Genomic DNA, 24702 nt, shown 5'->3' with positions numbered 1-24702 from the left:
TGTCCAAAGTTAACAAATTAAGGTTACAAAATCCACTTCCAGCACCTCTAAAGTTCACAAATAAACATTGTATCTCATTTGTATAATCTGTACTGAGTGTAAAAAAGACCTTGAAAAGGGCCAGACTAGCTACTTCAGATTTATGAAGCTTAGCTCACTAAGCTAACCTTCATATTTAATGAAGTGCTATGGATCTTCTCATTCTCCCGGAACGAATGTCTACTACCCAAAAATGTCAAAGTATTCCTTTAAAGACCAACTCTGAACATAAATAACAATGACAGACTATCAAATTTGACATTTACAAGAGTCAAAAACCAGAAATTCGTGGTGAACGTATTTTACAAGGTCGTTTGGAAGAAGGTAGTCATTTTCTTTGAAACCCTAGACTAGCTACTACAACAATCAAATGTGACATGTTTATATTAAATTAACATGGATTAGATGTCTCAATTTAAGCAGAACATTGAGTATAAATTAACAGCTGTTGGGCTTTGTATGAAATTACCTTAAAAGCGCCTTTGAGTGTCATTTCTGCCAAAAAAATGGTGAAGCATCCTGATTCATGTGAGAACTGGACCTCCCTGGCATTTCCTCCCAAACACCTGCGTTTAAAATCAGTTCTTGATAGGGTCAGGTTAATTTCACCAGTCTGCCAGATCCCCTGTAACTGCCTGCAATATGTGAGAGGTGGAGCACGCCATTAGCTCAGAAGCAGAGCGGCTAGGAGGGCACGCGGGGTCAGCTAACCGCTAATTCTGATGAGAATGGCCTGGAGCACCAAAACATAAGCTATGGTTTCCAGTTATGTTTCTTCACTCATTATATAAGCTTACACATTACATAAAATTCAATGTGTAGCTTTTGATTTTGAGACAAACTAGCATAGCAGATAATAGTGATTGGAAGCATTGTTGCGATTCATTCTACAAGCTCTGTTTTCTGTTGCCTTTATAATGAGCTGGTCCCGGGCCCAAACCCTTGGGTGCAGCATAATCACAGTTTAATGAGCTGTATAAGGACCAGTGCCGAGAGCTGAGGGATTTAGAGAGTTCCTGACGAGGCTACAGGCCCTACAGTACCTGTTACCCCAAATGCTCCCATAACATCTGGTTTTCATCACAATAAAACACAATTCCTGCGGACGTTATTTACGCCTGTATTGGGTTTGGCCAATCCAGCTCATTTTTATCAGCAAATTAGCTCCGAAAAATTAAGGGTTGTTGTGTTCAATTGCTTCATTTGTCTTCTGCCATGGTTCTCTTGTTATCTGTTAAACACATGCAGTACAACAGGTGGTACATGAAGTGCCTCCAGGTCGTACAGAAGTATATGTTAATTCTATTACTGTGGCATTTTGATTACTAATAAACGTTTTTCCCATTATTTTCTTTTCATTCAAATGGAACTTTTCCCATGCATTCTCTGAATACTTTTCTTGCACCGCATGCATGTCAAAGAACAAAAACATATCACGTGGGGGAGAAATACAGCTGACTTGGTGCAACTTTGTAATATGTAGGACTTTTGACATGACACTGATTAAGTGCTGCTAGAATGCATTGAAATGAGTGGGTGCTTTCCACTGCAGTTAGATGAGACTACAAGTGTTGGCCGATTGGCTGGTCTGTACCATGTAAGAGTTTGGTCATAAGAAGTTGCACGAGGATCAACTAATGCACCAAAATTTGTAGAGATGGTGCCAAAGCAATGACAAGCTGACAAAGCATCACAGGGTTCGGATTAAAGATGGTGCCTCCCATATGATGTGGACAGAATCTTTAGCAGTTAAGACAATGGCAACACTGTGTTGAACTGAAAATTAGCATCTTTTCAGTTGGTATTACACTGATTTGGGTGTGGACAAGTCAAATTATTGCCACATAATTGTGTCAGATGGTTGTCGGGGGCTTAAATTTGATGATCCAGGCAAAATAAGTCTACCTATATTGCTCATCTGAGGGTCAACAAATACATGGGTTTCAATCCTCCAACATGTCCGGTTTGCATTCACAAAGACAAAACTCAAACGTTCCAGATATTCTACAAAAATGTCTGATGTGTGAAGTAATGTGATAGAAATGTCGATTATTGGTCATACAGTTGGCATACTATTATTCAGCCAGTTCTGATCATGTTGGTGTTGATCTCGGTTTCGTATCAGCAGTCTTTAGGGGGGCCATGCATTTGAATGCCTCGTATCACAGCCGGTATCAAATAATTTAACACAGACATTTGGAGGAAGGCACTCTATCATCAGATGGTCTTATCAACATTTTGGTAGCGAATGCGCAAATAGGCTACTAGTTCACTAAGTCACTAAAACAGGGGAAGAGAACCTATTTTTAAAACCAATGAAATGACACGTAGAATGATACACTGCCTGTGATTGTTCCAAATGGCGTAAACACCAGAAATGATCCACTCCAGAGTTCACCTAGTGCTCAGAGACCACCCCTTCGAGTCGGAGCAGAGAGCGGTTGTTTGGTCCACACCAGGGTTCAAGTCCGCCATTCAAACCAACTCAAACGAACTGCACCAACAGGGAAAATGGGTTCAGATTAACTGGACTTAACAAGGCGTGTGTAAACTTTTCAACTCTGTTCACCAGAGTAGACCAGGAACTCCTTTACCTTAATGCCACACACAGGAATGCAAAGGGGCCTTGATTATAAAAAGTTATTGGAGCTGAAACAACATCCACTACTGAATTCCTCAGGAAAGTATTGATGTCCTTTGCTACCACCTACTTTTGCAATAAAGGCTTGGACATTGGTTCTCTGTCTTTCTTAAAAACGTCTAAAATGTCACAGTCTCCATAGCCCAGTCAGGATGTATTTTTGCTCCCTCTGAGTGGAAACTGACTGGAAGGAGACCCTTCCCCGGAGGCAGCTTTCTGAGCCACCGGCAGCCAAGATGTATAAAAGGACAGAGTCTGTGTTTGTACAAGTGTTTCACATAGGACCAATCCCAGACATATTTCTGAATGAGGCTAAGTGACGGACATTTTGGGGAAATACAATGTTTTTTTCATCTCTGAAGGGTCGAGTCTGATTCCAGGGTCTTCAGACGCATGCCTCACTTCTCAGGAATTCATCTGCAGGCACTACTGTGCTACACCTGTGGCCTTGTATTATTTCATTCAGTTCCTCTTGCTTCCTGGATGTTATGTGTGCAAAAAGGTACCAGTGTGTACCTAAAGGAGTACAAGTGCTTGTCGCAGGGAGTGTACCTTTTTGAGAGACATTTTCGTACCCTTCAGTGCTGGTCCATTTTTGTACCTTATCAAATTGTACCAGTTAAAGTACAATTGTATACCATACCATGTGCCTTTTTACTATGGTACAGAAATGTACCCACGGAAAAGGGTACTGTAGGGTACTTCTAAAGGTACCACGACAAGCTTTGGACTTTAAGGAGACAAAAATGTACCGGAATTGCTTCTTGACTGTTTATTGACATTAAAAGATGATAAACAGTTCATTGTGAATAAATATTTTCATATAAAATATATCCATGTCAATGTATAAAATAATGAGATGTAAATATTGCTTAAATTATTAACATTATACATTGCATATTTTAAAATGGTGAATTAAGGTAACCAACTAAATGCTTAGCCCTTACTTTAAAGGAGCTCAATTGCTTTATTATTTTCTGGGGACCTATCCCTGGCATAGATTGCATGCAAACTTGCCCCTTCATATAGGGTTACTGCAAATTATAGCTGCAATGATTACAGTGATCCAAAAGAACATTAACTTATGGCAGTGGCTATGCACAACATCAGGTATTTACCCCTCAAAGGATGATGAAATCCTCAATCTTCTCATTGAAGATCGATGACAAGAGGTCCACCCTTGAAATCAATTCATAGGTCATAGAAATAGTACAATTTTAAGTGCTAATGCATTTCATGAATTTTGGTTGATACTTATAACATGCAAATAGCCATAGACAAGCTACTGCATTAGAGTCGCTATGTTATTTCAAGTACAGAAAATTAAACAACTGCTACTTCACTACACTTACATAGTACACTGTGACAGCATTTCATACAGAGTCCCAGTTATTTTGTTGCAGTACTTTTGTTCCTTGTGGACTGTTTTTTTTGGCATCTAAGCGGCTCTGGACATCTTGTGGAATGGAAATGACGGCTGGCAGTCTGCAGCAAGTAGGTTCCGGACTGTAATACATTATCTTTACCATTTTGCAACCCCTGGGGCGGCAGTAGCTCAGTCCATAGGTGACTTGGCTGGGAACCATAGGGTCGCTGGTTCAAGTCCCCGTGAGGACCATGTATGGAGCGTGGACTGGTGGCTGGAGAGGTGCCAGTTCATCTCCTGGGCACTGCTGAGGTGCTGTTGAGCAAGGCACCGAACCCCCAACTGCTCGGGGCGCTGGTCACATGCAGCCCCCTCGCTCTAACATCTCTCCCTAATTGCATGTATAGCCCTGTTTGTGCATGTGTGTATTTCGGGCCTGTGTGTGTATGTATGTATAATAATAAGAGTGAAAAAAATTAAATTTCCCCGTGCGGGATAAATAAAGTAATTCTTCTTCTTCTTCTTCTTCTTCTTTACTGCAAATTAGGACAATAACACCTCAATGCAAGAAAGAGAAGGTGGAAAAAATGCACATGTAATACATAATACCTCTGGTTTGCTGGGGACACAGGGGCTTCACGTGTTTGTTGTTCTGGGTTGACTGCTTCCAAAGTCAGGATGACCTCCTTATGGCGGTGTGTGAAGTCTCTGAACTTTAGCCTTATTTTGAAAGACAGAGATATGCAATCATACTCTCCGTGAGTCCGCAGTCTACTGTTCCATCATCGTCATTGTCTGAAATGTAAATAAAAAAGCTATCAAAAACACAGAAGCACTGAAACTCTGGACATGCAAGGAAACCAAAATAAAACAAATAAAACAAAGCATTTTATCTCCAAAAAGTATGCGACCAGTGATGCAGGAGTCCATTTCTCTGGTTACTGAACTGGTAACAAAAACTTCTACTTATTTTAACTATCCAACTATATTTGAGAATAAAGATAACACACACATACACAAATATATATATATATATGTATATTATCTTTATCAACTTTAAAGGCAACCAAAAGCTGCATCAGCCAGTAAAAGAAAAATGTTACAATTTTTGTCATTAACATTAACACTAACATATCACATGTTAATGCAAAAAAAGGTAATTCAGCTATTACCTTACCTACCTAGCTATTAGCTATTATCTCAATTTTTCTCATTAATTAAATTAACCTTGGAAAATCTAAATCACACTTCACTTACCTCTAAATTCATGGGTCGCCTCATCCGAAATGTCAATACCTCCTTCCACCACCAACGTTTGTAGAAGCTCATCTGTTGACAGACCCCTGAGCACCATGCTGCAGGTACCGTTAGGGTTGAGTGTTACACATTTATTCTTTCTTTTGTTTTAAATCATTTTGCACCCTTTTTGTTCATCAAAGGGTACACTTCTGGCCTCTTAAAGGTCAATATTGCACTTTTGAGGGAACATTCTTAAAAAGTTTACCTTGTACCTCCATTTTTTTGAGTGTGTAGTCGATTCATCACTAATGAACATATGATGCATGTTGGTAGTCATGGTTGCTATGACTTTTTTAATGCAACCAATGAAGCTTCAACAACAAGACCACCCACTCGCAGGTTTATTTAAAATTTCAACATTTAATTGATTATAAATGCTGCTGAAAAGTAAACTGCAATTCTGCAGGTCGGGCCACGTTCTGTTGTTGTCTTACTTCACATCTTTTTGTTTGGAAGAGAGAAGACAGGAATCTATGTGCAATCGGCTCCAACACACTGAGGATCTATACTAATTGATAACATGTGTATAAGGCGGTAACTTGATACTGAGCTAGGGAACGACCGAAACGCAGGCCACCTGCTGCGGTTTTTGGAGAGCTGAGTTTATCTCCCACCACAGTGGAGGCCTTTCTGAGGCAGACAGTTTAAATGAGGACTTGCTGGCCAGCGTCCACGAGTCAATCAATCAACTTGTTCAAACTAAAGTCCAATGTTGAAAAGGTTTGGCCAGAGTGAAAATGTTACCTTTGCAGGAGCAGAAAATGGTCCTCTTTCAAGATGCAATTCATTTATTTTAGAGGGGGAAAATACTTTTGGGGAAGGTCATTAATCACTGTTTCTAAAAAATGTAGAAGTGTTTGTCAACGTACGTTTGTTCCCTGTTTCATTGTGTGCTGTCTGGCAGGACAAAGTTTCACCTTTTTCCCAATAATGGATATCTCATTTTGGAAAAAAAATTTCAAGGGTTATTGCAGCCAAATTGACCTATATGTCATTTAGAGGATTTCATTAAATGTCTCTGGCCTGTAATCATTAAATGTCTTTTGTGTGCTCTTGAGCCAAATACGAGCTCATGAGCTAAGTGCAATTACACTTCTTTCCTTCACACCATTTTCTTCCTTCTCCAGACAGTTTTGTACATATCAACTCACAGTGCAGTGTAACATCCTGGGAGAATTGGCTTAAACCTCTGCACTGTCTCTCAGACTCACCCCGAGACGGCTGCCTGCCAGCTACCACACACACAACTGTGCTTGTCACTCCCAGGACACGGCACAGTCAGTGGCTTGGACAGTACACAGATAAGATAACACACGGCCCTGCCACTTCCCCTTTTCCCACATTTATCAAAATGAGCTCCAGCTACCTCATGTGAACTGTGCATACAGTACAGTATGTCTACCATGGGGTTTGTCATCAGCCAAAAATGGTGGTATCTTTATTTGAAGACATGTTGCAACCACTATGGAGTCAGAGCGCAGAAATAAACTGTGAAGTTTTGTCCATGCTGCTTTACGTGGTTGGGTTGGAGACAATGGTTTTCACAAACAAATCAACAAATTGCCACATATGTGTACTAGAAAAATGTCTTTAATGTACAATTTTTGACTAATACGCTTTCAAACTAGTAGACGTGAAGTCTTTGTTAAAAGTGAGTTTTTTGTTGTAAAGTGCTTCTGTGAAGGTTTCAGTCTAGCACAGTTTACATAGCTGGATTGCATAGAAACACACTTTCAGATGCGTATTCTATGTAAGAAAAAGAATTAGAACATTGTATTCCAAGTGGTTTAAAGCAGGAATAAAAGCAAATTAATCTGACTCACCGGATATGACCCACGCACCGGTTTTCAGGACCCGTCCACTATTTTCGCTATCTGTCACGGGTCATGTTGACGCGTAAAGAGTGAAACGTAAGCCGCTACTCCGTGATTAATTGAAATAGAAGTGTATCTGTTCTGTCAGATGTGGGTCAGACAGACAACTGAAAGACGATACCTGTGAAGACACTACAATATCTTCCACAAGTTAGATCAATATGGTGTTTTAATACTACCACATATGGACAATGTACAAATATTAGCCTTCAAATTTCTAACCTGTTAAAGAGAACATATTCCATATTGTTTTACCTGTTTTATAATGTAAAATTACTGTCTCTGTAGTAGATGAGACCTGGATTTTATCAAATCTGCACTCAACACAGGCACGAATACGCTCACTCTCTCTCTCTCACACACACATACACACACACACACCTCTTTGTTACTGTACACTCCAATGTATTTGCCATTTGCGTGGGAGCTCCTTGCCAAACTTTTACTGTTCCTCCCTCTCTCTTTTCTGAACTTGTCAAATCATCTAAAGTGAATACATGTCGCATACATTTCAGTCCTTCATTTTTATAATAATGGATTTTCAGTATTTAAAGCAGCGGTCTGAATCCCATCCCTGTGGAGTAGTAAAAGCCTTGTCTTTGACCAACAATAACTGATTCAACACCATCTACAATCTGTACCGGTGGAAAAAAGTTCCCCATAACCTTTTCCAGAACTTTCCAGACGTATACCGGTTCAAAACCTACAGGAACACAAATCACTGTGAAGACTGAAGTGGAAAAAGAAAGACGACCAAAATAAAGCAAAGCTTTTTTCTCATCATAGCATGTCATCATAAGTGGAGAGCAGCAGGAGCCAAAGTATTACAGTAAAGATACAGCATTTAGAGAAAAGCAATATACTGCATATCTTTTCGAGAGTTGATAGTATCTTGGCAGGACGTACTGTACAATAAACCCGTGGAAAGTTTCAAGGTTACTTGGACAAAATGTACAGCACTTGTCCAAAAATACAAGTCAAATACTGTTGATATGTGGCCTTTTCCCAGGTCATTATCATCCAAAATCAGAGAAAGGGGATGATTTAAATCATGCAGAGAGCAGGCAGATAATAAAAATCCTACACCTGAGTGGAGGTCTAGATCATCCTGGACGCTAAAACCACTCTTGTGACAGCTCTAGAGGAAAATAAACACGACCACCAAGAGATAAGCATTTCTAATCCCCAGGAATAAATACACAGGGTGATGAATGGCTGAGTGACATCTTAAAGACAGAGCCTATTTGTATGGGCGTACTTCCTCATGGCAACATTACTCAAAGGCAGCACATACAGTTGTCAGGCATTTTTTCTCTCTCTGCAAATAGCACCACTCTCTCAACACAGTCTGTACGCTCTGCATAACTGCACATTAGTGCTGCTTTTAAGAACGCCCAATAGATTCAATTATAGTCTACATATTAGAACAAGTGGCAAAATAGTCCCTGATTTATCATGCATATAAACAAAAATCTCATAAAACACATACACATTCAACGTAACCCTGATGTTAATGTGAAAACCACGCGTCACCATTTACAGCGAGCCGTAATTGTCAGTAAAGCTGTTTTATGTCATGCTAGCCACTGTAAAATTACAAGTGCGCCGGAGTGACTGCCATCGCAGGTATGAGTGGATCACATTTCATCTAGAATATCTTTTTAGCAGATGGTAGACTGTACAGGAAAAGATATTATGATTGGACTCTGATTGGCAGTCACATTGTTAATGTGGAAAGCTTTTGGGATTTTGAGAGGGAAGTTGAAAAGTGAAGAAGGAGAGAGCACAAAATGCAACTTCCACACAGCCTGTGTTCACATGCATGTTTTCAGACATACAGCAATGATGCACGTGTCAACTAAACAACTAAACATGACTCAGTATTCATGAGTTGTCATTTGACTTACACTTGTTGCAGATGACTATCTGATGACTACCCCTATATTTTAACTGATTTAAATGTAGAACACTTAAATCGACCTGAGCAATGACTTGAATTGCTTCTCACCACAGTAACTTTAGACTAGCTTGAGACTTAAGGGTCAAGACTTGAGACTCGCTTGTGACTTGCACTTGTGTGACTTGCACTTTAGTGATTGACCAACCAAATACCTTCAAAGCTAATGGCGTTCCCTTAAGACTCAGCTGTACTTTGTGTTAGCAGCTAAATTAGGATGGTGAACATAAACATTACACCTGCTTTACATCAGCGTGTTAGCATGGTCATTGGGAGCATAGCTGCTAGCTGGCTGTTAACTCTTAAGCTGTGTTCAAAATCATTAACTATAAAGTCACTCATTCACTACTCGCTATGTAATAGACACATGAATCACCATATCTGCATCATCACTGATGGGCGTAGAGTGTGCAACAGTAATATTCACACCTATGAACTGAGACACATCTCATTGTGGTGGTTGTGAAAAAGTAGTGTACGCACCACAAACACTACTTTTAATTTACTGCGCACACATTTCACACTATAGTGTACGGTATAAACACAAAGTCTTTTTCCTGTTTCCTGGCTCGACCGCTTTTTGCATTTCCCAGGTAAAACCTTCTACAAACTTACTGCAGTGTGCACAAGTCTGAATAGGAGGACATTCGAGTTCCAGGACACACACAAAGTTACTGTTAAGTCCACACATACAAACCACATGAAGAGAGATGAATCTACATACTGACACTTATAGACCAGACCACCCTGGAGCTACTCTGACAAAGAATCGCCTGCAACTGTGTGTGTGCTTACTTGCATGTGTTTGTCTGACTGTGTGAGTCCATTCCTCAGGCCCCAGACAGACTCCTCTCCGTGCTCAATGCAGACACAAAGTCAGACGATGTAAGGTGAGATAAGAAAATGTAAAAAATTGAGGGTATGACCCTTTAAAAGGTCTTTTGAGCTGAATGAGCGAGTGAGAGACAAATGCCCCAGAGCTAGAGAGAGGGATTTTAACCCTTGTCATCAGATGCCATGACTAATGGTGGTGTAATAGTGGTGTGGATAAACTTGGACACATACAGCAGACCACATACAGACAGGCCTGACTGACGCACCCTGCAGCCTAAAAATCTATGTGTGTGGCCTGCCCCCCCCCCCCCCCCCCACATACGCACACACACACACTCACACACACACACACACACACACACACACACACACACACACACAACTCACACACACTCACAATTTCCCTCTCTTTAATCGGCACGAAACAGAGGCCACAAAAAGTCACCCAAAATGGTTTTTGCTCATCTAAAGCTACTTACTATTACTTTGCATGCCCAGCACCCCTCTTTATGCAATTTATGATCTACTCTTACATACCTGGACACTTATCGTCTTTTTTGTGCAATAACTTAATCCACCACTTAAGTGCAAAGATGTAATCTTACTTCTCATTACTGTAATACACAGTCATATATATTTTATCTTGTACATTTTCTCTACATCTAACTCATCTGATTTCCTTTTCGGTGAATTTCATTTTACCTCTACTCTTACATCTACTTCATATATATTTAACTAAAAGATTTTATTGACTATTGTTTATTATTTTTTTTTATACTTTCTGCATTCATTTAGCTAAGAGTTTATTGGTTGTCTTATATTGTATTTTTTTATCCCTCCCTTGTGTTTTTTGAGCTGCTTGAAACTCAATTTCCTTGCGGTAGTCATCCCAAAGGGATCAATAAAGAGAAGTCTAAGTCTAAGTCTCTTTCCTTTTCCCTCCTCTTCCTCCACCCTCTTTGCTGGCTTCTGGTCTGTGTCCACAGTTTTTAAGGCTTATCTGTAACATGGCGTACCATTTTTTTTCTCCCTTCGCTGTACTCTGCACCACTTCACTTCTTTCCCTGTTAAATTCACCTCTCTTTTCCTCTCATGCCCTTCTCCGCCATTCTCCCCCTTGCTGTTATGCTCTCCATATGCTTTGATGGCTCCTCCTCTGAAAGGGGGAAGTGATTCAGGCCGCTGGCATGCATGGCAGGGCTGCAGCTGGACATTGCACCTGCAGCTCAGAAAAAAACAAGCTTACGGGTGCATGTTTGGGAAACCTTTCAATGCGTGTGTGTGTGTGTGTGTGTGTGTGTGTGTGTGTGTGTGTGTGTGTGTGTGTCTGTACTGTGCAAGCATTTTAGCGCGTGCACAGTTAAGTCATTTTCTCATACATGCTCCTGCTCCTTTTCCGCACCCTTCCTCCCTGTTTCCCGCCTTTTTTTTTTACTTTCCTACTCTTTTTCTTGTTATTACCACACTTCTGCTCTCCCACAGGCCATGTCAGACACATTAAAATAATTTTGAGATGGTGTTTAGAGGATCAATCATAGCCCCCAAGTTCCAACCAGGCAGGAAAGGACTGTATGGGAACCTATAGGTACCATATTAGTGTGGTGATGACAAAAATACCCGAGGCACACTGGCATAATTTGTACAAAATTGCATATTGCACTCTGGGAGTAACCGCCATGACCCCAATCTTTTTAGCAAATTCAACCTGCCAAAACAGCCTTTTCGATTTAGGGTTTTGGGAGAGAAGGTATAAAAGAAGGTATAAAGAAACAGAATGACGAAAAGTGACATTACACTTTTCATTTTGATTGATGGCAAGTTGCTGCACCTCCCGCCTCCATAAATTACACCATAAATCATATAATTAGCAGAGGCAATCTCCAGAGAGTTTCTCAATGCAAGCTCGTAAGCCTTGAAATGAGGTCGATTTATCTCGGTAGAGACTTTATAATTGAATCGGTGGTTGGTTTTAATGGGCCGTGATGTTTGTATGATTTTATTTCTGCTGAGAATAGTATGCATAACTGCATGCATACATTGCTTCGCTGAGGCTCTCACTTGCAGGTAGATGTTTTCAATGACCAGCATAATGTGGTATCACCGTGTAGCAGCTCTTAAAGGTGGAATCCAGCCAGGTAATAGGGACCTATGAAAGGCACTTTGCACGGAAGATTAGAGTTTCAACAAGCTATTGTTGTTTCTGAGTGTCAGACAAGAGTGCTCTCTGCCGCTGACTAAAAACACATGACATTTGTATTTGCAGTGGTGAGAGATATTCCACAGGGAGGTTTGCTGTGGAAATATACCAATACAGGATGTAAGGCTTTGGGGGTCAACCCCCTGCTGGCTGGGATTAATCGAAACCATAATTACCTCCGCACTAACGAGCCAGTTGTCTTGAGCCGCGGCCAGGTGTTTAGCAGGAAACAGTATGTGACAATTTGGGTTAGGTGTTCACCCATCTGCACACACACAAGCACACACACACAAACGAGCTGCAAGAACTTGAGTGAGCGAGCAAACATTTCGGCAGACGTCAATGCAGTGCTCTCACCACATTCATCCGTCTTCTTGAGACGCCTCATGAGCCAGATAGGAAGCTGTGGTATGATTTTCACATTTGTTACTCTGTGACAGCTTCACTGAACATGTGTTTTATAGCAGTGGCTCCCAAACCTTCTTTGTCTGAGATTCCCTCACAGCTCTGTCAGATGAGCTCAACTACACCTTCATCAACACAAACATCAATTGAATGTTATATTGATTATAAAACAGTGAAAATAGTTCCAATATGTTTTTTTAATTTTAATGGAACTGTCAAGGCTTAGGTTGGTCAGGTGTGGATTAATGACATAGGCTGCCACCAGATTATTTTATGGTCCAAAAGAAATATTAGAAAATTAAGCAGCTGATTGCCTATCTAGCATAAAAACGAAAAAAAAAAAACACAATAGCTGAAACAACACCACTATCTACTAAGGAAAATACCTAAACTGACAATAACAAACAGGGTGTTCTTAGGTACTGCAAATGTTGTACCTGTTGGTTTAAAAAAAACAAAAAAAGGTTTTTACCAGCTTGCAGATGTACTGTTAGAGCATTTTTCTGTAGCATTGCTGTAGCGACGGAAGCATACCTGTTTCAACTATTTAATTTTAGCTATGTGAACCATGAATCCGATACTTCTATCCACTTTTAGCTAACACTTGTGTATCCATTAGTTAGCTTATGTTTGCCTTACCTTAAGCTATCTATTTCAACCATTTAACTAATACTAGCTAACTATTCAAACTTATGAAACGTATCCATTAGTTATAGCTTTTTATGTTAACCATTTATCCATTGCATTTAGCATTTAACTAATACTAGCTAACTATTCAAACTTATGAAACGTATCCATTAGTTATAGCTATTTATGTTAACCATTTATCCATTGAATTTAGCTACATATGTAAACCATTTATCCATTGAATTTAGCTATATATTTCAACCATTTAGCCCATACTTTAAGCTACAGTATTTCAACTGTTAATCCATTTATTATAGGTATATATCCCCCCCCTAAAATGGATTAATTCATTAATGTTAGCAATTAACAACTAATTAACGGCTACTATTTGAACTTATTCATTACTTTTAGCTTAATGTTTAAACCATTTTTTTCACATTAGTTTAGCTATACTCCTACAATCTTTCTAGGTAGGCTATCCTATGACAATGGAACAAATACCGAAAACAAGTAGCTCTGATTGGTCTTAATTGTTACGCTGTTTATATTTTTTGTACTCTGTGCATCTGTGTATATACATCAACATCTGTGACAGCAGGTGTGTGTGAACTTGCCACTATCAAGGTGGCAGGTTAGGTGCTGTGCGATGTCCTGGGGCCCTTGGGCTTTGCTCAGCAGGAACAAAGTAAGCACACTAGCCCTCAGACAATACACTTCTATGCTCAGCTCTGCACCTGTGTCATGTTTTCATGCTGACAAAGATGTGCTTTCCTATTTGTGGGCTAAAGATCTGCTTTGTTTCCATGACTCAGCGACTAAAATAGTCAAGCTGTCACCAACTCTGAACCGAGGGTCTTTGTAGTCAAAACGCCAAATTACTTTGAACACGCAAACACAGCAGTGAATGGTTAGCAAATGAGTGGTATGTAGATTACTCACTGTATAAAATTGGCTCACAAATGCTGAGTTAACACAATTCACTTGGCTTGATTTCTTCTGAGGGTTTTAAAGTGTGTAACAAAATTCAAAACTTAAAAGGTGCACAGTGTCATCTTTGGATACAGTATGTTCTTCCTATAAATGGATCTCATCATTCATGATCTACAAACTGGAAGATGGTGGGGGAAGAGATTTACAAAGTTTACAATAATGACATCAAGACTCTAAACATGTAATGGGATGCTTATATGAGACCTGGCCATTTGTTCCAATAGGGAAAAACACAACAACATCAAGACAATAACTCACCACTTTAAAACGAGAAACAGAGATGATTAATTGTATTTGATTTATTTACTTGTGATGTCGCTGTTATGAGTAAAATAAAATTGAAACATTAAAGAGCTGGAAAGCAGGTCATTTTCTGGTCACTCACTGACAATGTCAAGATCATATAATCAGAGAAAATATACTACTGCCCCCAAGTGGATTCAGAGAATACTATGACAGTGAACTTTTCAAGTCAAGTCACACAGTGCATACAGCAATCGACTGACTACTATACAGTACATACCTAATTTCTGTATTAAGTTAACTATTCACAGTGACCCCTCCTGTATAAAAGCAGGTTACAATAAAGACCAATTTTATTTTCTACATGGTTATTTGTGCTCATGAAAGTTGTTGCCTGAAGAATACAATTTCAAAAATAAGCCAACCAGAATCTTCTCAACTATTTCTGAGTCCCAAGTTTCATTATTTATGTGAAGTACAGCAGGATTTCCCACAAACCCTCAGTCTCATGCTTGTATAAGCAGATGACGATGGCGTCAACGATCTCTTTTGTAGGATTTGTGCAGTCTGTGAAATCTTTCCTTGATTCAGTGTGTCTTCTTTATAGTGTGTGTCTCTTTTTGTGCAACTGTGGTGGGATTATTTCTTGGAGAGAAATTTCATTTTGTTTCCTGGGGCATAGAAAGAAACAAGAGGGGTTTGTGGTTAGAATGAACTTACAGTAGACTGAAAATTACTGGCTAAGAAGAGCTCAGAAATAACCTTACCCAAGCCTTTGAGAAACCTGTTAACCCTCCGGTGTTCATTCTCATGGATGGAGTCTAGATACTCCTGCACCCTCACTTCAAACAGTCCTGGCGAAAGAGAATTATTCATAAATCATTGGGTCACCTCCCAACAGTTGAACCTGTTCTTTTCACTGCACCTCTTTACCTCTCAGGGCCTGTCTGTGGAGCTCTCTCTCCTGGATGAACCAGCCAAACATCTGGGTCTCCATAAAGACTCCCAGAAAGCGACGCACAGTCTTGGAAGGGAACGCCTTACGAAAACCCTCGTGCTGGAAGGAGCAGGGGATCGGGGAGGAAGAAGAGGAGGAGTATCCGTCTTCTCGTTCACCAGTGATGAAGAGTGGATAGTGGCCTACTAGCTCCACAAAGAAACGAACGAAGGCCTCGGACACAACGGTGCTAAGGTAGCTAGAATCTAAAGAGAGGGAGGATCAACATTGAAACGGGAACTTGCTCAGTTGTTAAATTAAATGACTTTCTCGTTATGTCTCACCACCAGGTGTGTCTCCGCATCTCTCATTAGCAAGCTCTCTTCTCCTCTCCAGAACATTCTCCAGGGCTGATTGGAGCTTGGAAGGCAGTATGGAGTCCTCATCATCCAACTGAATGTGACAAAACAGAATAGAGAAATACTTTTTAGGGATGTTGAGGATGAAATCATTTGCTCCACATCAGTGGAGCTCACACATAAATATGATTCGACCCATGGCCTACCTGTCTGAGAAATCGACTGTTTCCAAGATCCACAACTAGAACCTGCGCACAGAAAGTCTTAATTATTATGTACAATATTTTTTCATCAATACTGTCAACATGTCAAAATGCTGAATCCACAGAGAAATGCATACAGCTCATATTAAGAAACTGTGTCTTTAAATGAGCCGTCTGGACTTCTGTACTGTTGTGATGTCACAAATATATTTCTATATCATTCCCCAGCTGCAATGACTGTGCAGAGAGTGAAAATTCAGACTGGGGTTTTTCAGGAGGGGAGCTTAAAGATACTAAAATGGAAGGTTTCAGACAGTATCTATAGAGCATATACAGGTCTATTCTGTATGAGGAAATTTGTCTTTAGAGCGTAAAATTACATAAACATGTTTTAGTAGAAACCCAAAATACATATAGTATGAAATGAGAACTTGTGTTCATAATAATAATCCCTTTAATGCATTGATTTGATAAATCTTTTCATAGCTGCAAAAAAGTCAATATTTCATTCGAGAATTGCTAAGAATTAGTGCCTCTCTGACCTCCTCCAGGGGCAACTCAGTAAGCTGGGGCAGGGAGCTGGACAGCAGGCCGACGAGGAACGGGGTTGGAGTGCAGACGATGTCGAGCATGGCTGAGGGCAGCACAGGGATGTATGTGTGTTGCCATACAAAGGGGTAAAGCAGCGCCACAACAGCATGGCAGCACTGGGAAAGAGTGCTGAAAGGAGAGACACAGGGAAAATGAGAGGTTGGGGTAATTGCATGCTTTAAGCTGACATAATTATTTTTCTGGATGAGAATTAGAAAGACAGGGAGAGGCAAAGAAAGTGAGTTACTCATTTTCACCACATGAGGGTGCTATGGTCTAAAGTACAGTCTAATCACAGTGTGACTATTTCATACAGTAACATTTCCCAGAGAGGAAAGCAAAGCTACATATTTCTTTCATTTACGTCACTCAACTTTGCATTCCTCCACTGTGACCTCTCTTTCTGACTCCCACAGGCTTTCTCCTGCAGAACAAACAAACTGGCACAACAACTCAACAAGCTGGCCTCAAAATATCTCTCTGTTATGTTCCCTGAAAAAAAACTGGGGTTTCCTTGAATTTATTTAAAAATGAGGATCTGGACCACCCATATTTCTTATAACTTCATAACGAAAACATCCCTGGTGCTCGCAACTCATATCTGCTGACTCCATAATTACATAAACAGAAAGAAGGATGTTCAGTGCATATTTTAAAGGTCCCATATTATGTTCATTTTCAACACTATACTTGTATATTAAGTTTCTATTAGAACATGTTCACATTATATTTCTCATACTGTCTGTCTGAATATACCTGCATTCACCCTCTGCCTGAAAAACTCCATTTGAGTGCCTGTCTCTTTAAACCCCACTCCTGAAAAAGCCCAGTCTGTTCTGATGTCAGTGCTTCCAAATCTTCTGGATTGAAGATTATTCTCTTCTCATTGCAGCTGGGGGAAGGAATGTAACGGCACTGTGTATACCTACATATAGTATAGTTGTGACATCACAACCGTACAGAAGTCCTAACGGCTCGTTTAAAGGCACGATTTCTCAATACGAGCGTTTTGCTTTTCTGTGGATTCAGAGATTTGATACTTTCACAGTATTTATACAGTAACTCAACCTGCTTCGTAATGAAACCCTTTTTACAATATGGGGCCTTTAAGATACATCAAATGAGCTGTCACAGATTACAGATTTCAGTATGTTGTGTAGGATTTATAGCTCCACTGAAGGGACCAACCTGAGTTTGTCAGCTGTGAAGATGACCCTCCGCTCAAGCAGCAGAGACCCCAACACCCTGAGGAGCAGGCGCAGACTCAGACAGGAGAATAGACACTCAAAGTCCACATGCTCCAGGCGCGAGTCGGAGGGTCGACAGAGCTCCATCACCTGGATCAATCAGTTGGATAAATCTACAGTTAGTTATTGAACACAATACATACTGTAGTTTATGGACGTTCATTAAACCTTTACTGAACTTTCATTAGTTTATATGGACCAAGTGGAGCATATGAAGATGAGATACATTTGTTAATTCTGGTAAAACAAGCCAAACTAATTTCCCTCCAGCTAAATGAGTGTTTTGCAGATCACTGAATGTCACACCTTCCTTTAATTTGCTTTCCCTCATCAAAATCCACGGTCTTGATTTCGATATTTCTGTTTTTGCCTCCGGTGTCACTCACCTCAGTGCCTGAGCCAGGGAGAAAAGTTTTAATTGTTATGGTTCTGCCTGGAGCTGGAAACTGAGCCTCCATGATGGCTCTCATAAAAGGCTGCACAAGGGCTGGGGATAAAGCCCTCCGCCTCTCCACCTCATCCAGCACCTTCATAAACATACACGCACCTTATCACTTTTGCTTAATTACTTTTATGCCAATGATATTAGCATAGGGGACCAGTGGGAGTGGTTTACCTTGGAGAACAGGTTGAAACAGCCAAGGTGACTGACAATACAGTAGACCTCTGGTAGACGTTTACCTTTTCCACTGGGCTGAAAAGAAAGAGTGAAAAGAAGGAGTGTGTGTGTGAGAATCTCTAAAGGACAATGTAATCTTTCCCAAAGAGTTGCAAGATTTTCACATGACAAAGGCCATATGAAAGTTTGAAAAATCCAAACATATTTCTATACACATCAACAGCACTGACACACGCATACTGTAGAATCACATAGACAGAAACTCATGCAAATGCACACACATACGAACACACACGCACTTCCTCCCAGACTCTAAAATGAACTATTTTCCCACGGGCACACCAACTATTTTGGCACGGTTATTTACTCAGCCGTCATCGTGGTATTTAGCCACTTCCTGTTCAGTAGCGGCTCACTTATTTACTCTGCTCGTTTCTATTTACCAGTAAACGCCGGCAGTATCCGAACCTCCTGCTTCCATCCTCTCCAGTCAAAACAAAGGAAAACATCTCGCTATGAGGGATGAACCACAACAAATACACAAATAAACATGTGATTAGCATATTTTTATTGCACAACTATGGATAATTATATACGTAAAAAGTGACATTTATTATTTTGGTGCACAGCCTAAATGGACTCATACGTCATCATTCCAGTCATGGGATAGATAGCAAGTGCTAATAAGATTTGAATTTTCAGTGTTTTGAGTTGCTACGGGAGCAAAATGGCTTTTATTTTGACAATCAAATTATCTTTAAGTGGATTCTTATAACCAGTAGCCTTAAGTTAATTAATACACTCTTACCTTGGGTGGTTCTCCACCGGCTCCCAGTCTTTTGAGTCAGGAAAACAGAACTGAGGAATGATCCTCAGCTGATCCTCCGTCTCCCTCATGAACTTGAAGCTCCGCTCCAGCTGCAACATAACAAAAGCAGTGACTCAATTTTACTTCCATACATTTTCAGTAATTTAATATCTGTTACTATTTCATGCATATTTATCCATGATCAACAGGTAAAGGCTTGCGTGTTCTTATTTTAAAGTGTACATTTAAAGATTGGAATTAGGGCCGATTAAATGCTGCTATATATAAAACGTATGCTGCTGCAGTGCTGTTACAGTCATTCCCTGACTGCAATGATGGTGCAGAGACAAGTACGTCAACTACGAACTTTAAACTTAGCATAATACGTCCCCTTTATATGTTGACTTTATATGATGTCTGGGGTAATAGATAAAGGGGTACTTCAGGGATTTAGTATTGCCCTAACTTGAAGTTTGCAGACTCACAACAGACAGATCTTTTAAAAGAGAGTGGCCAAAATCAGTGCAGCAGAATTTTTAGTCTCCTAACTCCCTAAGTCTGAGACATGATCCTACATTCCACGAACAGTGCTCCACATGATGAGTTACACTGAACTTAATGTGTAAAATCAGTGGATTGCCCCTTTAACACAAAAGTTGCCACAGATGCAAGTAAAGATTGAAGCACTCTTCTGCTCCTGACCTTTGGGGGGAACTGCTGTGTGACCTCCGGCAGATAGTGGGCACCAGCCTTCGACTTCTGCAGTGACACAACTAGAAAATATTCAAAGAGCAGACGCTGGTGAAGCTCCTGCTCCAGAGAGCTTTTTCTGGTGGTGCTACCGTTGTAGCGGGCCTGGCTTGGCTTGCTCAGTATGGACTGGACTGACACGAGACGCTGACGATGAGCTGGAAAAGAGGAGAGTAAGATACGGGATGGTTATAAATTGGAGATGTCAAACGATATTACAAAAAAAACATGAAGACATGAAGAGGTGTTCTGTGCTAATCTACCTTTGACTCTTTCTTCAACTTCACTCTCAGAGTCGCTGTTGTCATCTGTTACTGCAAACAAAAGTCATGTTTCTTTAGCCAAAACTCCAAATTTACATCATAGGCATTAAAAAAAACACAGAATCAAGTTTCATTTCAACATCCTCACCTCTTCCTGAGCTTGTCTCAGCATAGTGATAGATCCTTCGTAAGTGTTTCTTCCCGATCCGAGACTCAAAAATGCTGTTGATTCTTAGGACAACCTATTGAAAAAAAGCTTATTTCCAATTTCCAAAAGAAATACAATACATGGTATCTTTCCTCAAGGACGAGAACAAAACACCAATTAATAATATTTTGGCACCTACAGTGGAACCTGGCAGCCAAACTTGATTTAAATTAAAAGCTGATCAAGTATTATGGTAAGCATTTTGGCTCTAGGACAAAGAAAATCTGGATAAGAAAATACATATTCAGCTCTGCAACATTCACTCAAACACCCACCGTTGGTATCCTGCGGCAGGTGCGAGTGTAGGGATCCCCAAGGAGCCAGGTGTGTTCGGCCCCAGAGGGAGTGGAGGGAGGGCTGAGCTGGGGTGGAGATGGCACACCCCTGCTTCTGGTGCTGTGGGGCGACTGGTTGTTTCTCCGCAGGTCCAGCAGCTTAAAGCTCCTGCCTGAATTCTGCCTGAAGAAGCCGGGCCTCGAGGTCTGTCGACAAAAAAGTAATTTGATAGATTTTCGTGGCATTCGTATTTTTGTTAAATAAGAAGTCATGTCACTGTCATTTATGTGTGGCTTGTAACGCAGGAACCTTGGTAGTATCGGCCCCAGGAGAGGAGGGCAAAGACTGCTGGGAACATTGACTCTCCAACTCTATGTCCTCATACGGATTCTCTTTGGATGAGTCTGCAGGGAGATCAAAGATGGCAATGTTCAACATGTTTATGGGCATTTTTTCCTGGAGTAACAAGGTTCGAACAATATGGGATTCTCACAGCTATTCTGATAATTTTAGTGGCTCTAGAAAATATCAGCGACAGCTGCAGCCGCATTGTACAGTCCACATCTTAGTAGGAATTTAAGGAAGTTTTTAGACAATTTGGGAAATTCCCCTTATCACTTTTTTTGCCAAGAGTTGGATGAGACGATTAATGCCACTTTCATATCTGGCTGATAAATATGAGGCTACAACCAAGAGACAGTTAGCACTTAGCACAAAGAACAACTTGAAATGGGAAACAGCAAGCCTGACTTTGTCCAAAGTAAAAATAAATATGGATCTGCCAACCAGGAGAGACTCAGGTAACCACTGCACCCAGCCAAGAACTAGTCAAGCAAATAACCCGCCCTTAAAACCACAAAGCTGTTTCCCTGTTTCAGCTAAGTCTAAGATAACTGTAGCTTAACTTTCACCAAACAACCACAAGAGTGCTATCGATCTTGACATCTAACTCTGGTACAAAAGCGAATAAGTGTATTTGCCAAAAATGTCAAACTATTTCTTTCAAAATGTAAAGCAGTGATGGATAATAGAGGTTCCTGACCTGGGATATCTTCATAGTGATGTTCCTGAGACGATGAGCGAGAGAAGAGCGGGCTAGTTGACCCTGCAAGGTCTTCAAACTCAAAGGATTTCCTGTCATGGTTAAAGAGAAAAGTGCAAATGAAGTGCACAATATATGTGCGTCGAAAGTATGAATTAATTTGTTAAATATTATGTTATCTTTCCTCATTCATTCAGACAGTGCAACATCCGGTGTAACCGGTTCCTTTGGACACAAAGCTATAGACCTGTTTTAGGTTGGTTTAGCTCTGGCTAGCATACAAGCTACAAATTCAATTTTTGTCCTCTCTGTACCTGTTAGCATTGTCTCTGACTCTCTCGCCCCGGGGCCTCCCGTAGACACCAGAAGGAGGTTTTGAGGATGTTTTCGTAGAGATGGAGGGCAGCGGGGGGAGGTTCCTCTGCTCTCTCCCCTGCCTCTGACTCTTCCCAATGGGGGAGGAAGCTGGATGCTCAAAGGTGCGTCGAGGTTTGGGGACTGGGTTGATGGGGGGTGCCCCAGGCTCTGTGTACACATTTTCCTGGTTCTGCTTCCCTTTAACTGCACTGATCTGAGCCATAACTACCTGTTTGTCCTTGCTATGTGGGCTGAAGTAGTTTCCGAGCTCTGGAGGAATCCTCCCATGGTTCTCCCCCATAGCCTCCAGGTTTTTAAAAAGGGTAAATACAGCTCTCTTCTCCTGGCTGGTTTGTTCTGCTGTTCTCCTTTCATTGCTTTTCCTCAACATCCCTACCTGCTGCTGCACTGCTGCTGTAGGCGAACAAGGCCTTGAATCCCCAAGCTTTTCTACATTCTCTTTTTCGTGATCATGCTTTTCCTTGTGGTCACCTTTTCCGCAATCCTCCCTTTTTTGGTTCTCACCGGGCTTGCTGTTCTTGAGCGTCCCTCTTTGCTGTTTCCCGGTTTCAATAGGTGAACAGGGCCTTGAATCCCCAAGGGTTCCAGCATTCTCTTTCCTAATATTTTCCTTTTCTGTGTGGGCTACTCTCCTGCAACTCTCTGCACTCTGCTCATCGGAAGTTTTACTGTTTTTTGTGAGGGAATCTGTCCTTTTTATGCTGGCGCACTGGCCCAAAGAACCTGAGGTAATGGGTGAATTAGTGGGTTCCTTCCCCTCCCACAGAGAAATCTTGTCCTTGATGTTGCCTCCATTGGATCTGGGGAGCTTGGTGCCTACCAATAGAGTGTTGTCATTGCTGTGAGGGTCAAAGCTCGGCCTCCTGTGAGCCATCATGGGTGGTTCTTCCCTCTGGTTGCTCAGGTTGTCTAATGAGCTGAAGGGGAGTTTGGGTGCCCCCTCTCTTCTTTGTCCAGCTTTCTTCTTTTCCACTGAAGCAATATGAAAATCACTTCTCTCACCAGCACAGTCCTTCTTTGCCCTAACCACACAAAGAAAAGACACTTTCAGTGGGTATTATAAAGTTACAAATTAACTTAAAATGATAAATGTCAAACTATAAACATGACAAAATTAAAACGGGACCGGACGTAGTTAAACAGTTAGGTTAAAGTAATGAATAGGCCATTGAAACAATTACCTATAATAATTGATAAACACCTTAAACTGATAAAAGTAATGGATGGTTTACTAAACATACTGGATAGAGATAAAATAATTTGTTATTATTGTTAATTGCTAGACCTCACTAGCTAAAAGTAATAATAAACAGTTTAGCTAATAAATACACATGTGAAATAGACACGTGTAAGCTAAAAGTACTGGATAAACAGTTCATATACTAATTTGATTTTTTTTAAGTGGGAGACAACGTTTAGCTAATGAATAAATAGTTCAAATAAGTGGCCGAATGGATAAACAGTTAAAAGTGATGAATGAATGGTTGAAAGGTCTTGAAAAGCTTTTGCCACTACAATTGATAGAAGTATAAATAAAAACTTGACTTTGAACTTAATAAAATAAAAAATATATTATTATAATATCCACTTTTTAAAAAAAAGTAAAACAATTAATAGCATCTACTTTAAAAACCAACTGAAACGTACACATTTCGTAATGGATTCATAAGTAAAGTGACCAAATTTCCCAAAATGAAAACTGGGGACATTTCCAGTTTGGTGTTCAATATATCATTAAAATAGCCAATTTTATAATACTATTGGGGGTTTAAACAACATAAAGTGAACCGCTGTCTGCAACAAATAATTACATGTAGTATGTCAATTAAAAATCGATAGTGTTTTTGAGAAACGATATCACAAAACATCGCAATACTCGAGTTTATCAATGTTTTCTTACACCACTAGTAACTGAGAGCTCCCAGAGGCTGCCAGTTTGGGGACACTTGGTCTTTTTCTGGCGACAGTGGGAAAATTCAGCCTGAGAGTAAAAGCCAGAGGACAAGCCTATGACCGAGCATCTTCTTCTCATAGACCTCGCTAAATAAACACATACTTGGACCGGTGCCCATTTCATCAAACTGTTATGTTTTAATAAATAAACAAGAGGAAATGGGAAGCCCTAAGTTGAAAGACCTTTTCTGACTTTTTTCCTTAATGGATGCGATGAGTAGAGGGCAACCTACACTGGGTAATTTATTTCTCAGGAGGAATTTGAGGAAAATGTTCACTGATAACCCTTTTTTTGATACAAACCTGTTGACAGTGGAGTAGATTGAGTCTGGCGTGATCGTCATTCTCTTAGTGGCCGCCATGATCGCTGAACACCTGAGGCAGATAGAGAGGAAAGCATTTTAAGCCAATCAATGGATTTCTCCTAGCATTTCTTCGCTCAGAAATTTGACATTAACATTTTTATTAGCATCCTGTCTGGCTTGGCTCCAACTGATCATTAGCGTCAGCCTTTTTTCACTGAGACTGAAAATCTGCACACACTTGAAGATTTTTTTTTTTCACTCAATGTATCAGCATGAGAATAAGATCGACTG

At 40.5% G+C, this 24702-nt stretch overlaps 1 protein-coding gene across 1 annotated transcript; it reads right to left on the bottom strand.

The window, feature by feature from the left end:
- Window positions 1-15033: 15033 nt before the first annotated feature.
- LOC310962894 (DENN domain-containing protein 2A-like) lies at window positions 15034-24468 on the bottom strand (the record flags this gene model as incomplete). Its single annotated transcript, XM_083935504.1, has 19 exons — window positions 15034-15143; window positions 15240-15326; window positions 15406-15675; window positions 15754-15862; window positions 15975-16016; window positions 16514-16691; window positions 17751-17899; window positions 18196-18336; window positions 18426-18503; window positions 18872-18941; window positions 19237-19346; window positions 19939-20144; window positions 20250-20300; window positions 20398-20491; window positions 20733-20939; window positions 21043-21137; window positions 21776-21867; window positions 22090-23175; window positions 24410-24468. The coding sequence occupies 19 exons, from the start codon at window positions 24466-24468 to the stop codon at window positions 15112-15114; spliced, it is 3156 nt and encodes a 1051-aa protein (XP_083791630.1). The 3' UTR covers window positions 15034-15111.
- Between the last annotated feature and the right edge of the window lie 234 nt (window positions 24469-24702).

This window comes from Echiichthys vipera (genome assembly GCF_963691815.1).
Source record: "Echiichthys vipera genome assembly, chromosome: 20".
Taxonomy (NCBI): domain Eukaryota; kingdom Metazoa; phylum Chordata; class Actinopteri; order Perciformes; family Trachinidae; genus Echiichthys; species Echiichthys vipera.
The sequence above is the reverse complement of the archived record's forward strand: the minus strand, read 5'-3'. Positions and strand labels throughout refer to the sequence as shown.